This window comes from Bos javanicus, chromosome 20, assembly GCF_032452875.1.
Source record: "Bos javanicus breed banteng chromosome 20, ARS-OSU_banteng_1.0, whole genome shotgun sequence".
Taxonomy (NCBI): Eukaryota; Metazoa; Chordata; class Mammalia; order Artiodactyla; family Bovidae; genus Bos; species Bos javanicus.
Window position 1 is genome coordinate 14,605,002 of NC_083887.1, and position 18,228 is coordinate 14,623,229.

General features: G+C 36.0%; 1 protein-coding gene across 6 annotated transcripts in view; it reads right to left on the bottom strand.

Annotated features, from left to right (window-relative positions):
- The window catches only part of CWC27 (CWC27 spliceosome associated cyclophilin), a 276,896-nt gene that overhangs the window by 253,166 nt on the left and 5,502 nt on the right, over positions 1–18,228 (bottom strand). For all 6 annotated transcript variants that reach the window (XR_009731741.1, XR_009731740.1, XM_061393412.1 and 3 more), the window contains exons 2-3: positions 12,944–13,040; positions 1,332–1,444 (exon numbers count right to left, since the gene is read on the bottom strand). Coding sequence is in view for 4 of the 6 variants with exons in the window: in XM_061393412.1 (XP_061249396.1) it covers positions 1,332–1,444; positions 12,944–13,040 (210 nt within the window). In the remaining 2 variants the exon portion in view is untranslated. The remainder of the gene's footprint in view (positions 1–1,331; positions 1,445–12,943; positions 13,041–18,228) is intronic.

An 18,228-nucleotide genomic window follows, 5' to 3' on the forward strand; every position in this document is an offset into this window, starting at 1 on the left:
GGGTAGTATACTCATTTTCACTATATTGATTCTTCCAATCCATGAACATGGTATATTTCTCCATCTATTAGTGTCCTCTTTGATTTCTTCCACCAGTGTTTTATAGTTTTCTATATATAGGTCTTTAGTTTCTCTAGGTAGATATATTCCTAAGTATTTTATTCTTTCCATTGCAATGGTGAATGGAATTGTTTCCTTAATTTCTTTTTCTATTTTCTCATTATTAGTGTATGGACAAATTCTTAGAAAAGTACAACTTTCCAAAACTCGACCAGGAAGAAATAGAAAATCTTAACAGACCCATCACAAACACGGAAATTGAAACTGTAATCAAAAATCTTCCAGCAAACAAAAGCCCAGGTCCAGATGGCTTCACAGCTGAATTCTACCAAAAATTTAGAGAAGAGCTAACACCTATCCTGCTCAAACCCTTCCAGAAAATTGCAGAGGAAGGTAAACTTCCAAACTCATTCTATGAGGCCACCATCACCCTAATACCAAAACCTGACAAAGATCCCACAAAAAAAGAAAACTACAGGCCAATATCACTGATGAACATAGATGCAAAAATCCTTAACAAAATTCTAGCAATCAGAATCCAACAACACATTAAAAAGATCGTACACCATGACCAAGTGGGCTTTATCCCAGGGATGCAAGGATTCTTCAATATCCGCAAATCAATCAATGTAATACACCACATTAACAAATTGAAAAATAAAAACCATATGATTATCTCAGTAGATGCAGAGAAAGCCTTTGACAAAATTCAACATGTATTTATGATAAAAACTCTCCAGAAAGCAGGAATAGAAGGAACATACCTCAACATAATAAAAGCTATATATGACAAACCCACAGAAATCCGTTGCATTCCTATACACCAATTCCTACTGTTTAAACCACCCACACAGAAGTACTTTGTTATAGAGGCTCAAGTAAATTAATATAAATTCTATGTATTGTTAAAATAAAATGTTTTAAAATCAGATGGTGTATGCAATGTTCTAGAAGTGTTTTACATGTGCAAAGTTACAGAGATCAGATAGTCAGATATCAGGAAAAATGTTATACAGTCTTTTCTCTGATTCACATTATTCTCATTACCACCTTTAGCTCCACCTGAATTCAATCTAGCATAAAACTCTGTGATAAGACATCCCAGAAAGAAAGCTTAATGGGATAAGTGCTGCACTTATTCTGTATAATCCTAAATATGTTATAGACCCAATTTTGCGTACTAATGTAAAATGCATTTTCTTCTGGGGCTCAATCATTTCAATTAAGCAATCCAAACTGACTTGAAAATAAATTGTAAAATCCAATCTCACCTTGAATGGGACTCCATAGATAGATTCTCCACCAGTCCCTGTGCCAGTAGGATCTCCCCCTTGGACTATAAAGCCAGGCACAACTCTATGAAATATGGTGTTGTCATAATATGCTGGAAGAAAATAAAAAAGAGTTTACCATTCTCTGTTATTTCAGCGTTAGTATTAAGAAATGCAACAGATTTCTGAATGTTAATCTTGTATCCTGCTACCTTGCTCAAATCATTTATCAGTTCTAATAGTTTTTGTGTGGAGTCTTTGGGGTTTTCCGCATAGAGTACCATGCCATCTGCATATAATGACAATTTTACCTCTTCCTTTCCAATCTGGATAACTTTTATTTATTTTGCTTGTCTAACTGTTATGGCTAGGACTTCTAATACTATGTTGAATAAAAGTAATAAGAGTGGGTATCCCTGTCTTGTTCCAAATTTTAGCAAGAAGGCTTTCAGTTTTTCACCATTGAGTATTATGCTGACTGTGGGTTTGTTACAAATAGCTTTTATTATGGTGAGATATTTTCCATCATACTCATTCTGGTGAGAGTTTTTATCATGAATTAATACTGAATTTTATCAAATGCTTTACTGAGATGACTATGTGGTTTTTGTCTTTCTTGTTGACAAAACAGTGCCTTTTAAAATCACATCAAAAAATAAAATCAAAATACCTAGGAATAAACCTGACCAAGGAGGTGAAAGACCTACACACTGAGAACTATAAATCACTGATAAAGGAAATCAAAAATGATTCAAAAAATGGAGACATCCCACACTTGTAGGTTAGAACAATTAACATTGTTAGAGTGGCCATACTACCCAAATCAATCTAAACATTTAATGTGATCCCTATCAAATTATCTATGACATTTTTCACGAAACTAGATCTAGTAACCCTAAATTTATATGGAAACACAAAAGACCCCAAAATGCCAAAGCAATCCTGAGGAAAAAGAACAAAGGTAGAAGCATAACTATCTCAGACTTCAGACAATACTTTAAAGCCACAGTAATCAAAACATGTGGTGTTAGCACAAAAACAGACATATAGATCAATGGAATTGAATAGAAGGCCTAGAAGTAAATCCACACACTGTGGTCAATTATCTTCAACAAAGGAGGCAAGAATAAACAATGGACTCTGTGGGAGACGGAGAGGGTGGGATGATTTGGGAGAATGGCATTGAAACATGTATAATATCATATATGAAACGAGTTGCCAGTCCAGGTTCGATGCACGATACTGGATGCTTGGGGCTGGTGCACTGGGACAACCCAGAGGGATGGTACAGGGAGGGAGGAGGGAGGAGGGTTCAGGATGGGGAGCACGTGTATACCTGTGGTGGATTCGTGTTGATATATGGCAAAACCAATATAATATTGTAAAGCTAAAAAAATTTTTTTTAATTAAAAAAAAAGAATAAACAATGGAGAAAAGACAGTCTCTTCAGAAAGTGGTATTAGGAAAGCTGGACAGCTGCATATAAATCAATGAACTTAGAAAACAAACTCAAAATGGCTTAAAGACTTAAATATAAGACATCACACAATGAAACTAGTAGAATAGAACATAAGCAAAACTCTGACATATCCTAACAATGTTTTCCTAAGTCAGTCTCCCAAAACAAACAAAAATACAAGCAAAAGTAAACAAATAAGACCTGGTCACATTTATAAGCTTTTAAACAGCTAAGGAAACTATAAACAAGATGAAAAGACAACCTACGGAATGAGACAGAATATTTGCAAAAGATGAGACTGACAAGGGATTAATTTCAAAAATATACAAACAGCTCATACAGCTTAATAGAACCAAACAACCCAATCAAAAATTGGGCATAAGATGTAAATAAACATTTCTTCAAAGAAGACATACAAATGGGCAACAAACACATAAAAGGAAGCTCAACATCACTAATTATTAGAGAAATGCAAACCAAAACCAATGTGGTATCACATCACACCAGTCAGAATGGCCATCATCAAAAAGTCTACAAACAATAAATGGGTGTAAATGTAAATGTAATAAATGAGATAGTGTAGAGAAAAGGAAACCCTCTTACACTGTTGGTGGAAATGTAAACTGGTGCAGCCACTATGGAGAACAGTATGGAGGTTCCTTAAAAAACTAAAAATAGAGCTACCATGTGATCCAGCAATCCCACTCCTGTGCATATATCCAGAAAAGATAAAAACTCTAATTTGAAAAGATACACACAACCCCAATATTCATACAGCATTATTTACAATAGCCAAGACATGGAAGCAACCTAAGTGTCCATCGACAGATAAATGGGTAAAGATGTGGGAGACAGATATAGCAATATATATATATCAGTTCAGTACAGTCGCTCAGTCATGTCCAACGCTTTGTGACCCCATGAAGTGCAGTGCGCCAGGCGTACTTGTCCATCACCAACTCCCGGAGTTCACTCAAACTCACGTCCATCGAGTCGGTGATGCCATCCAGCCATCTCATCCTCTGTCGTCCCCTTCTCCTCCTGCCCCCAATCCCTTCCAGCATCAGAGTCTTTTCCAATGAGTCAACTCTTCACATGAGGTGACCAAAGTACTGGAGTTTCAGCTTTAGCATCAGTCTTTCCAATGAACACCCAGGACTGATCTCCTTTAGGATGGACTGGTTGGATCTCCTTGCAGTCCAATGGACTCTCAAGAGTCTTCTCCAACACCACACTTCAAAAGCATCAATTCTTTGGCGCTCAGCATTCTTCACAGTCCAACTCTCACATCCATACATGACCATTGGAAAAACCATAGCCTTGACTAGAAGAACCTTTGTTGGCAAAGTAATATCTCTGCTTTTCAATATGCTATCTAGGTTGGTCATAACTTTCCTTCCAAGGAGTAAGTGTCTTTTAATTTCATGGCTGCAATCACCATCTGCAGTGATTGTGGAGCCCAAAAAATAAAGTCTGGCACTGTTTCCCATGAAGTGATGGGACCAGATGCCATGATCTTCGTTTTCTGAATGTTGAGCTTTAAGCCAACTTTTTCACTCTCCTTTTTCATTTTCATCAAGAGGCTTTTTAGTTCCTCTTCACTTTCTGCCATAAGGATGGTGTCATCTGCATATCTGAGGTTATTGATATTTCTCCCAGCAATCTCGATTCCAGCTTGTGCTTCTTCCAGCCCAGCGTTTCTCATGAGGTACTCTGCATAAGAAGTTAAATAAGCAGGGTGACAATATACAGCCTTGATGTACTCCTTTTCCTATTTGGAACCAGTCTGTTGTTCCATGTCAAGTTCTAACTGTTGCTTCCTGACCTGCATATAGGTTTCTCAAGAGGCAGGTCAGGTGGTCTGGTATGCCTATCTCTTTCAGAATTTTCCACAGTTTATTATGATCCACACAGTCAAAGGCTTTGGCATAGTCAATAAAGCAGAAATCACATGTTTATCAATAAATGAAATATTTCAATCAAAGAATGAAATAATGCTATTTGCAGCAACACGAATGGACTAAAGATTATTAAGTGAAGTCAGAGAAAGGCAAATATGATATATTATCACTTACATGGAGAATCTAAAAAATGATACAAATGAACTAATTTACAAAACAGAAATAGACTAGCAGATGTAGAAAACAAACGTATGGTTACCAAAGGGAAAAGGGGGTGGAGGAAGGGAGTTTGGGGACTTCCCTGGTGGCCTAGTGGTTGAGAGTCTGCCAATGCAGGGGGCATGGGTTCGATACCTGATCCGGGAAGATCCTACATACCATGGGACATGCACCACAACTACTGAGCCTGCGCTCTGGAGCCCACAAGCTACAACTAGCGAAGCCCATATGCCCTAGATTTCATGCCTCACAAAAGAGAAGCCACTGCAATGACAAGCCTACACACTGCAACTAGAGAGCAGCCCCTGTTTGCCTCAACTGGAGAAAGCCCACACACAGCAACGAAGACCCAGCATGGCCAAAACTGAATTAATTTGAAGAAAGAGCTTGCGATTAGCAGATACAAACTACTATAGAAAAAATAAACAACAGGGATCAATGGATAACACAGGACAGTATTCAGTATCAGTATTCTGCAATAACCTATAATAGAAAAGAATCTGAATCTATTTATCTATATCTATATCACTTTGCTGTATATCTGAAATTAATATACTTTAATAAAATGAAAGTTTATCAATGCCTAAAACTAAGTGTACCTATAGTTAGAGTTAACAAAACTGGTCATAAGATTTTTTTTCCCCCAGGATGTTAAATAGGCTCTTAAACCAAAATCTTCTCTTCCCTGCTGCTGCTGCTGCTGCTAAGTCACTTCAGTTATGTCCAACTCTATGCGACCCTATAGACAGCAGCCCACCAGGCTCCCCCGTCCCTGGGATTCTCCAGGCAAGAACACTGGAGTGGGCTGCCATTTCCTTCTCCAATGCATGAAAATGAAAAGTGAAAGGGAAGTCGCTCAGTTGTGTCCAACTCTTAGCGACCTCATGGACTCCAGCCTACCAGGCTCCTCTGTCCATGGGATTTTCCCAGGCAAGAGTACTGGAGTGGGGTGCCATAGCCTTCTCTACTTACTATAAAATATCTAACACAGTTTCTACAGAAACCACAGTATTGGTTGTTTTGGATCTACTTCAAGGATTCTCTCAAACTCTGGATACAGTTTTCAAAATTAAAATTGAAGAGGTTTTGGTATAGATCTGTGGTTCTCAACTAGGTTTGGAGGAGCAGCAATTTTTCTCTGTGGCACATATTTGTCAATGTCTGGAAATATCTGGCTGTCACACATGGGAGATGTTACTGGCATCTAGTAGGGAAAGGCCAGGGATACTTGTAAACATCCTACAAGGCACAAAAAATCCCCACAACAAAGAATTACTAGCCCAAAATATCAACAGTGCTGGAGATTGAGAAACCTTCATAGAGATAAATAGCCTATTTCTTTTTTTTTTTTTTTTGCCCACAGCCACCCACAACTGTTGGTATAGGAAAAATATTAACAAACAAATATTCATCAAGCACTGTTATCTAATATAAATTTAATATTTAAAAGGAAAATATTCTCTTCCACACATTGTCTTTTCAATACCTCTTACATTATACTGTAGTCATAAACTCTACTTATGTGGTCCCAAGACTTTATGTTTCAGGAGAAATGCAGTAACCTTGTTTTACAGAATACAGAACCTGCATTTCTGTATGTGTGTGTGTGAAATAGCCTATTTCTTAATTCTTCCTCGTCTCCCCACAGAAAATTAACTTATACAAACACTATACAAATCCACAATATATCAAAATTACTCACTGACTATAGGTCTGGCACCATCAGTGCACCCTTCTCAAGAAACAGTCAATAAATAAAATGAGTAATCAACACAATATATAATTGAGTCATTGGAAAAGACTCCGATGCTGGGAAAGATTGAGGGCAGGAGGAGAAGGGGACAACAGAGGATAATATGGTTGGATGGCATCACTGATTCAATGGACATGAGTTTGAGCAAGCTCCGGGAGTTGGTGATGGACAGGGAAGCCCAGTGTGCTGCAGTCTACGGGGTCTCAATGAGACGGACATGACTTAGTGACTGAATAACAAATCAGACTCCCATTAAGTTTGCTAAATGACTGAAGATACTATTTATATTTATATATAAATACACTAAAAAACATACGAGATCATATATGATCCCTTAATTGATTGAGTTGGAGTCAATTATTGAGTGTAGTTATAATTTAATCACATGCTGATGACCAGAGATGGAAAGAGCACAGTTCCCTAAAGACTTTACTGAGCTGCAGAACTTCTTGACACCAGATTTCTTATCAAAGAGAATGATAAATGTCTCCATTAATTAAATCATTTGAGTTGAATCTTCTATTATGTGAAACTGAACCAATGCAACTCATTCAACGACAAATACTTATCAAGTGCCTACCGTGGACCAGGCACTGTACTGATACAATTATTGACATAATCCATAAAATATCAATTACATGAGTACTTTGTGACACTTTATTAGCCAAAACATGACTATGGTTTACCATAATTCATAAAATACCATAATATTTGTTCACAGACACCCTTATAATTTTTCACATAAGCAAGCTATAACTGGAAATAAAACTCACATTTTAAAAAAGTAACAACAAAGTAACAAGTAATCTAACAACTGTATCCAGTTTGGAGGATGGATTGGAAGAAATAGAAAGGAAGATTAACTGATTTTTTTCCCCAATCCATTCTGAGTGAAGATCTGTTGCACTACATTCCTAAGAACTCCCAAGTATAGATAAGTTCTCTTTGGCTACAAACAGAAATTGTAAAAACCAAGAAGTCTAAAAGTATTTCTCCTATATTCCTAAGTAACCATTTACTCTGATTAACAATGTGTATTGCAGTTAGGAATTGTAAGTCTTGCCTCTCATTGGCTGTAACCTGAAAACTCAATTTTCTTAAAAAAAATTGATATAATTGATGTACAAGATTACATTAGTTTCAGATGTACAACACAGGGATTCAATATTTGCATATATTGTGAAATGTTCACAGACAATAAATCTAGTTAACATCTACCACCACACAGTTACAAAATTTTTTTCTTGTGCTGAGAACTTGTAAGATATACTCTTTTAACAACTTCCAAATATGCAATAACTATAGTCAATATGCTGCACATATAATTTTCTAATTATAAAATCAACAATATAAATTACTCATAGTGCTATTCTGAAGATTAAATAATATGGAGGCAACCTATAAATTTTCAAGTTCAACACAAATGTGAGATCAAGCTTTAATATTTCCACTTAAATTCTACAAATCCATATTTAAATTTGAATATAAAACATACCCCAGCCTACTCAAAAAATAAAATAATCCATTATGCCCGTAATATGTAAGCAACAGTTTTTAGCACATGATCAGATTTACTTTTTCAAAGGATCACTTAAACTCCCGTAAGTTACAAGGCTGGATAGAGAGCAACTGTTGTCCAATCAAAACACAACTATGGCTTATCTGGAGACACACAGATTCAAGAATTCTCTAGAACAGGATCTATTAAGACTCTGCAATCTATTTGAGATGATGGAAGAGGGAAATGAAAGAGGTCTTTATTGTGTTTTCTAATTTTAAAATTACCCATCTTTCCTTTTCGTATTTCCTATTAAGTCTTTCAGTGATGCTGGATTTTTAACTTTAAACTTTTCTTTATTTTCCTAATTATATTCTTGTTGAATAAATGAAATTATTATAACATTATGTATATTGAGTATAAATTTTCTATAGTTTCTCTACACTTTAATTTTGTATGCTATCATGCCTAAAATTCCAAATTTCCACATAATTTCTATATCCATTATTTCCACTTCCTTGTAATTTATTAATAATCACTGTTGAACTGTGCCTGCCTACCCACCTGCCAAAGCAGGAGACTTAAGAGACACGGGGTTCAATCCCTGAGTCAGGAAGATTCCCTGGAGTAGGACATGGCAACCCACTCCAATATTTTTGCTTAGAGAATCTCGTAGACAGAAGAGCCTGGTGGCTATGGTCCATAGGGCTGCAAAGAGTCAGACACGACATTGAACTATGCACTTATAGCTTATCGTGTGCTATAAAAGACCTTGCTGTTTGCAATGTTTGACATCCTTCTTAAATGTTTATGTATCATTCAATTAGTATTTTCAAGAGGTCTTACTATTTCATTATGTGTGTTCATAATAAACTCCTGAATTTTCTCCACTACTGAAAAAAGCAATTTACATGTATGTCAAATACAAAATGAAGTTTCTATGTGGATGCTGAGTCTGCTATTGTCATTAAGTCTTGTATTTCTGGCTATAACAATGTATGGGTATAACAACATATTCTGACTAGTTATATTTCTGCTCAAGCACATATAGGAATTTACACTGCATTTTAAAATCATGTATATGTGTCTCTTTTAGAATTTTTGTGTGTGTTTACTTCTGCAAATATTATCTTTAATAACTTTTTACTTAAAACTCCTTTATGAGCTCTCTATTTTAGCCTCTTGGGTTTTTTTAAACAAATATTTTAGTTTTGTAAAGATATTTCTTTTAACCTCTTACTATATACTTAAATGTTTGTAACTTCTAAAGAATTTAAAACTCTTGCTAAAGGAGGAAGAGGATAACAGATAACTGATGAAGCATGGACACTGAGGAGACATGGCTGAAGTAAAATTTCAAAAGAGTTAACAGTCACATAAAGTATAAAAATTTTGATTTTCCTATTTACTTCTCTTTTTGCTCCCCACTTTGCTTTTCAAACCTAAAGTTTTATTTCTTCCTCATTTTTCAGAAGAATTAATCAAATTATCAAAGATAACAAGCTTCCCTTCTCTTCTTTAACCTACTTTTTAAACTTGTAATTTTTAAAAATTTTCACTCATTAAAAAAAAACTTTTTTGGTTACACCACATGGCATGTGGGATCTCAGTTCCTCAACCAGCAGTCAAAACTGCACCCCCTACATTGGAAAGGCCCGATCTTAACCACTGGATCACCAGGGAATTCTTGTAACGGTTTCACTCATTTTTGAGTGCTCACCTAACTATCTTGCAAAGATCTGAAATCCAAGATTAAGTCTGTGTAACTGTAAATCTTTTGTTTTCATAAAGACTAAAAACTACCCCAGACACAGAAAGACAAATAGTTAATTTTTTCACTTTTGTGTGGAACCTAAAATAAAGTTCAACACACAGAAACAGAGAGCAGAATGATGGTTGACAGAGGCTAGGGGGGGATGGGGAAAACTGGGAGATGATGGTCAAAAAGATACAAATTTTCAATTATAAGATGAGTAAGTTCTGGGGATCCAGTGCACAGCATGGTGATGATTGTATACTAGAAATTTTTATTAATAGTATTGTGTATATCAGAAATGTATACATACCATATTCTCACCACACACACACACACACACAAAGGTAACTATGTGAGGTAACAGATATGTTACTTGATTATGGTAATCATTTCACAATGTATACATATATTAAATTATCACACTGTACACTATTTAAAAAATCATGTTGTACAACCTAAATGTATACAATTTTTGCCAATCATACCTCAATAAAACTGGAAAAAAAAAATAAGAACTTCTCTTTAACTGTGAACACCATTTTAGCTGAAGGCCGTATCTGAGGCTGTGCTCCCACTAGCTCGCGTTTATTCATTTGCTTTTTAATTTTGGAAACCATGGCCTTTTTTTTTTTAAATATTGATACGACCATTATAAGATCTAGAATATTGTGACTTGTTTAAATCATATAAGCAGAGAATTAAAATGAGGCCCTCTGAGTTAAATTTTTAAAACCCTGAGTTTATTCATTTGGGAGCATCTTTATTTAAATTAGTTTTCTCAAGTTTCTTGTTAACCTTTGCAAAAATTCCATTTCTCACCTTTTCAGTTAAAAGAATTGCTCTAGTTATTTTTTATTATTTTCCTTGTCTTTTTTCTTTCTACTTGTATTCTCATAAATAGGGAAATAATTTTATTGATGTTGTGATTAAGTTTCATCATCACCTAACTTAAGAACCTTATTTCTTCTTTCATTGTTATATTATATCCAGATGTTTTCTGTTTCTTCTATTCACATGGTCATGGATTATAATTTACCATCTATTCTTTCTAATGTTTTTATACTTTCAATCCTCTGTAAAATTTGAGCTTAATATTCTTCAAACTTCTTTCCAGAAAAAAATCTGACTTTTCTGTGTCTACTGTGTTTCTCGGCTCTGCAGACAGTTATTTGAGGCTTCTCTGACTGAACTACCTGTCTGACTCAATTTCCTTCCTGCCTGCCATAGTAATTATTAATGATGGTCTTTACAGATGTCTTATTTTCTCCTTTTTTGTCAGCTCAATTTTTCTTTTCTTTTTTGAGGTGCTGAAGGAGGTTGTTTTGTTTTATTGTTTTGGTCTGGGTATTTTTATTCTTTAGATTTTCCACTGGTAATAATTATCTATTTGGAGAGTTCTCACTGCATCCTACTACTGGTTATTCTGTGTTTTCTTTCACATCTTGCTTTAGACTCAGAGCGTTGCTTTCTGATACCTTGACTAACCTTCTCTTTTCCTAAAAATCAGATATAATTTAGGACAATGATTTGCCACCACTGGAGATACCTGAAACTATATGCAATGTATACTGAAAGTCAACATGTTATAAATGTTAGGGAAATTTAGCTCTAAAAGGGAATATTCTAAAGGGGAAAACACTCAAGTGAATGTAATTCTGTAAAGTTTGTTAAAAAGAAAGATAGTCACTTTATTACTCAAATCTAAGAGTTACTAGTGACATCGGTAATATCATCACTGAATGTTGCATGGAAGGCTTTATGAAGCAAACAAAATTTTTAATACACATGAAAAAGCAGATTGGGAATTCCCTGGTGGTCCAGTGGTTAGGATTTGGCACTCTCACTACTGGGGCCCCAGGTTTTACCCCGGCCCTGGTCAGGGAACTAACATCCCACAAGCCACACCACATGGCCAAAAAACAGAAGAACGAGTGGGTTAACTTGAACAGAAAAAGAAGGGAAGAGAAAGTATTCCAAAAAGGCATGTGAGGATATGAGAAGATTTCAGGAAATGAAGGAGGTTATGAGTGGAAATGGGAAGGACCTGCTCAGGAAATAAAGGTAATAGTCAACTGAGATCACATGGTTATTCAGTGCAATGAAAAATGAAGTTGGAAAACTAGGAAGCCAAGCTGCCTGAGGATTTAATTACCAGATGAATTAAACGTGAGGGTAAAGAGATCAAATATAAGAAAATGGAAGACCAGGTAAGAGGCAATTACAATCACACGGGTAACAGGCAGTTTGGGGAAGAAACTGGTAAATTTGGTTTTATACTATTTGAATTGTAGCTGACAGTAGAAGATTTGAGTAGAAAAGTCCACCAGGCAATCAGATATGTAAATTAGAGTTCAAAAGAGGAGAAATGGTTGGAATTCTACATTTGATGGTTACATGGTTAGAAGTTAGCTCAGTTGGTAAAGAACCCACCTGCAACGCAGGAGACCCCAGTTTGATTCCTGAGTGGGGAAGATCCACTGGAGAAGGGATCGGCTACCCATTCCAGTATTCTTGGGCTTCCCTTGTGGCTCAGCTGGTGAAGAATCCACCAGCAATGTGGGAGACCTGGGTTCGATCCCTGGGTTTGGAAGATACCCTGCAGAAGGGAAAGGCTACCCACTCCAGTATTCCTGCCTGGAGAATTCCATGGACTATACAGTCCATGGGGTCTCAAAGAGTCGGACATAACGGAGTGACTTACACAACTTTCACTTTCACTGGTTGGAAGTAACAATTAAAGAAAAAAGCATCTTAGGGAGTACCCACTTTTAGAGGATGAAAGAAAGAAGTGAGATAAATTTCTGTTAAAGATGCAGAGATTTACTGACTGATGGCAGGGGGTTGGAGGGATTTTTATCTCCTCTCTCAATTTCCTGACACACAGCTCAAACCCACATTGCTTCTATCAACTCTGATCATTCATTACCACTATTTAACATGAATCTTCAATGTTGTGGGAAAATACACCGCAATTTTTAAATTAACAAAATTTCTTTTACAGAATAAAATTCAAGAATTATGATTACCTTCCAAACAAAGCTGGATGAAATTTCTGCATGCTTTAGGAGCTTCTTTTGACCACAACTCTATATCAATATCTCCAGCTGTAGTTTTCAATAAAACCTGTAGAAAGCACATAAAATCATTAAGTTATTGTTTTGCTTCATAATGAGTTTACTGGCTGCTCAACATAAAGTATTCACTACTGAATTTTCCATTTTAAAACCAACATGAGAAACTTTGCTTGGTTTCTGTTGTTATACTCAAAAACTTCAAATAATCAGTACAAGTTACTCTATTTCTATCTTTTAAATACTATTTTCAGAAATAATTTATGCTTTACGGAAAATTTAGCACAAATATTTTTTAATCACAGAAACAACTGCATTCATTTAAAAATCAATGCTGTAAACTTGCTTTAATTTTAAAAGTTTTCCATATCATTTCTTCCAATAAAATTGGTAAAGCAAATTAAGACATTAAAGAACAATGATCCCATGAAACTACAGTACTATAAGACGATTTTACAATTATTTTTTAACATATGAACAGTTGACCTCTTCACTCACAATCATGCCATTTCTAATTTACAAAGGAACATTCTTAATCCAATTCTGGGTTGTATATTAGGGACCAAACCTGTATCTCCTGTGTCTACTACACTGGCAGGTGGATTCTTTACCACTGAGCCACCAGGGAAGCCCCTTAAAATTACTATCGACAGTAAATGAAATCCGTTGATAGTCTCCTTTCCACAGCTCATGAAGGCAGTTACTCCTTGGTGCAAGCAGCCATCTTGCAGGAACCAAAATCCCTACTGAGTCCACAGGTAGAAACAGCTTATAACAGTCTTATTAATAATTACAAACAACCAAAAAGAACAGAAAGCTCTAAATCCGAACACCCTGGCACAGCTGAATCCAACTACTCTAGTATCACTTCCCCCACACACCCAGCCCTCAGCAGAACAGAGTCCACTGTCAATCACTGATTAATGGTCCATGACATATGACCATCACCATCACTTTTGCTACAACTGCCTTTCAGTTTCTGCTTCAGAAGCCCAAATTACACTGCCATAATTTATATAACATTGATGAATGTATTGTATCTTTTTGGGCTTTTACTGGCTATATAGTTCTCTTATAATTATGCACCTGGGGGTGGAGGAGGAGACAATATCTATACTGTAGTAGATTTTAAAATGGTTTCCTTAACCCTTAAAGCACATGGACACCACCAGATGGTCAACACTGAAATCAGATTGATCGCATCTTTGCAGTCAAAGATGGAGAAACTCTATACAGTCAGCAAAAACAAGACCGGGAGCTGACTGTGGCTCAGATCATGAACTCCTTATTGCCAAATTCAGACTACCTCTGAGACATCACAGGTTTGGTTTCCCACCACTACAACAAAGTGAATATTGCAAAAAAGTGAGTCACATAAAGTTTTTGGTTTCTCAGTGCACACAGAAGTTATGTTTACTCTATACTGTATGCAACAGCATTATGTCTGAAAAGACAAAGCATAAACCTTAATTTTAAAATACTTTACTATTAAAAACTGCCAATCTACATGTAAGCCTTTAGCGAATCATAATCTTTTCACTGGTGGGGGGCTTAAAATGTTGCAAGTATTACCCAAATGTGACCCAAAGACACAAAGTGAACAAACGCTGTTGGAAAAATGCTAAGAGGCTTGCTCTTATATGTATAAGTGCATCACTTTGCTGTATACCTGAAGCTAACACAACACTGTACATCAACTATACTTCAATTAAAAAAAAAAAAAAGAATAACTGAACAACCAAAATGGATCACTGAAGAAATCAAAGGAAAAAAAAAAATACCTAGGGACAAAAATACCACATATCAAACCTTATGGGGTACAAGGAAAGTGTTTTTAAGAGAGAAGGTCATAGCAATATGGGCCAAACTCAAGAAACAAAACAATCCAAAACAATCTAACTTTATACCTAGATGAACTAGAAAAAGATGAACAAATGAAGTCAAAGTTAGAAGAAAGGAAATAATAAGGAACACAGTATAAATAAATGAAAGAGACTAAAAAACAATAGAAAAGATCAGTGAAGCTAATGGCTAGCTCTTTGAAAAGAGAAAAAAAACTGACAAAACTTTAGCCACACTCACAAAGAAAGAGAGCTCAAATAAATAAAATCAGAAATGAAACAGAAATTACAACTGATACCATACAAACACAAAGAAGCAAAGAGATACTCTGAACAATTACATGCCAACAAATTGGACAACCTAGAAAAAAAATGGATAAATTCCTAAAAACATACAATCTTCCATGACTGAATCATGAAAAAATAGAAAATCTAAATAGACAGATTACTAGTAAGGAGATCGAATCAGTAATCAAAAACTGCCAACAAACAAAAGCACAGGATCAGATGGCTTCACTGATGAATTCTTCTAAACATTCAAAGATTAAATATCTATCCTTTTTAAACTCATTTTACAAAGCTAGCATTACCCTGATACCAAAACCAAAGACACCACAAAATAAGAAATTACTAGAGCTAATCAATGAATATAGTAAAGTTGCAGGATATAAATTAACACATAGAGATCCCTTGCATTCCTATACATTTACAAGGAGAAAACAGAAAGAAATTAAGGAAACAATTCCATTCACCATTGCAACAAAAAGAATAAAATACTTAGGAATAAATCTACCTAAAGAAACAAAAGACCTATATATATAAAACTATAAAACACTGATGAAAGAAATCAAAGATCACAAAGATAGAGAAATATACCATATTCATGGATCAGAAAAATCAATATAGAGAAAATGAGTATATTACCCAAAGCAATCTATAGATTCAATGCAATCCCTATCAAGCTACCAATGGTACTTTTCACAGAACTAAAACAAATAATTTCACAATTTGTATGGAAATACAAAAAACCTCGAATAGCCAAAGCTATCTTGAGAAAGAAGAATGGAACTGGAGGAATAAACCTGCCTGACTTCAGACTATACTACAAAGCTACAGTCATCAAACAGTATGGTACTGGCACAAAGACAGAAATACAGATCAACGGAATAAAATAGAAAGCCCAGAGATAAATCCACGCACATATGGACACCTTATCTTTGACAAAGGAGGCAAGAATATACAATGGAGGAAAGACAATCTCTTTAACAAGTGGTGCTGGGAAAACTGGTCAACCACTTGTAAAGGAATGAAACTAGAACACTCTCTAACACCATACACAAAAATAAACTCAAAATGGATTAAAGACCTAAGTGTAAGACCAGAAAATATAAAACTCCTAGACAAAAATATAGGCAAAACACTCTCTGACATAAATCACAGCAGGATCCTCCATGACCCACCTCCCAGAGTAATGGAAATAAAAGCAAAAATAAACAAATGGGACCTAATTAAACTTAAAAGCTTTTGCACAACAAAGGAAACTATAAGCAAGATGAAAAGACAGCCTTCAGAATGGGAGAAAATACTGGCAAAAGAAGCAACTGACAAAGAATTAATCTCAAAAATATACAAGCAGCTCCTGCAGCTCAATTCCAGAAAAATAAACAACCCAATCAAAAAATGGGCCAAAGAACTAAGCAGACAGTTCTCCAAAGAAGACATATAGATGGCTAACAAACACATGAAAAGATGCTCAACATCACTCATTATCAGAGAAATGCAAATCAAAACCACAATGAGGTACCATCTCACAATGGTTAGAATGGCTGCTATCAAAAAATCTATAAGCAATAAATGCTGGAGAGGGTGTGGAGAAAAGGGAACCCTCTTAAACTGTTGGTGGGAATGCAAACTAGTACAGCCACTATGAAGAACAGTTTTTAAGGAGATTCCTTAAAAAACTGGAAGTAGAACTGCCATACGACCCAGCAATCCCACTGCTGGGCATACACACTGAGGAAACCAGAATTGAAAGAGACACACGTACCCCAATGTTCACTGCAGCCCTGTTTACAATAGCCAGGACATGGAAGCAACCTAGATGGTCAGCAGACAAATGGATAAGAAAGCTACATATACACAATGGAATATTACTCAGCCATTAAAAAGAATGCATTGGAATCAGTTCTAATGAGGTGGATGAAACTGGAACCTATTATAGAGTGAAGTAAGTCAGAAAGAAAAACACAAATATAGTATGTTGACACATATATGGAATTTAGAAAGATGGTATCGATGACCCTATATGCAAGATAGCAAAAGCGACACAGATGTAAAGAACAGTCTTTTGGACTCTGTGGGAGAAGGCGAGGGTGGGATGATTTGAGAGGGTAGCATTGAAAGATGTATATTATGTGAAGTGGATCGCCAGTCCAGGTTCGATGCATGAGACAGGGTGCTCAGGGCTGGTGCCCTGGGATGACCCTGGGGGATGGGATGGGGAGGGAGGTGCGATGGGGGTTCTGGATGGGGAACACATGTGTACCTGAGGCTGATTCATGTCGATGTATGGCAAAAGCCACTACATTATGGTAAAGTAATTAGCCTCCAATTAAAATTAATTAATTAATTAATTAGAAAAAAATAACAAAAACAACAACAAAGATAAAGGCCAGAAAGTAAAAGGAAAAAAAAAAAAAGCTCATACTACCCAAATAATCTATACATTTAGTGTGAAAGTGAAGTGAAAGTGCAGTTGCTTCAGTCGTGTCCGACGCTTAGCGACCCCATGGACTGCAGCCTACCAGGCTCCTGCGTCCATGGGATTTTCCAGGCAAGAGTACTGGAGTGGGTTGCCATTTCCTCCAATGCATGAAAGTGAAAAGTCAAAGTGAAGTCGCTCAGTCGTCTCCGACTCTTAGCGACCCCATAGACTGCACCCTACCAGGCTTCTCCATCCATGGGATTTTCCAGGCAAGAGTACTGGAGTGGGGTGCCATTTCCTTCTCCAACATTTAGTGTAATCCCTATCAAAACTCCAATGGCATTTTTCACAGAACTAGAACAAATAATCCTAAAATTTGTATGGAACCACCAAAGACCCCAAATGGACAAAGAAGCCTTGAGAAAGAATAACAAACCCAGAGGTATCATGCTCCCTGATTTCAAATTATACTACAAAACTATAGCAATCAAAACAGAATGGTATTGGTATACAAAACAGAGGCATAGATCAATGGAACAGAACAGAAAGCTCAGAAATAAGACCACACTTTCATGGTTAATTAGTTTACCATGGAGGCAAAAATGCATAATGCGGATAGGATACTCTCTTCAAAAATCTATCCTGGGAAAACTGAACAGCTGCAAGTAAAAGAGTAAAACTGGACCACTATCATA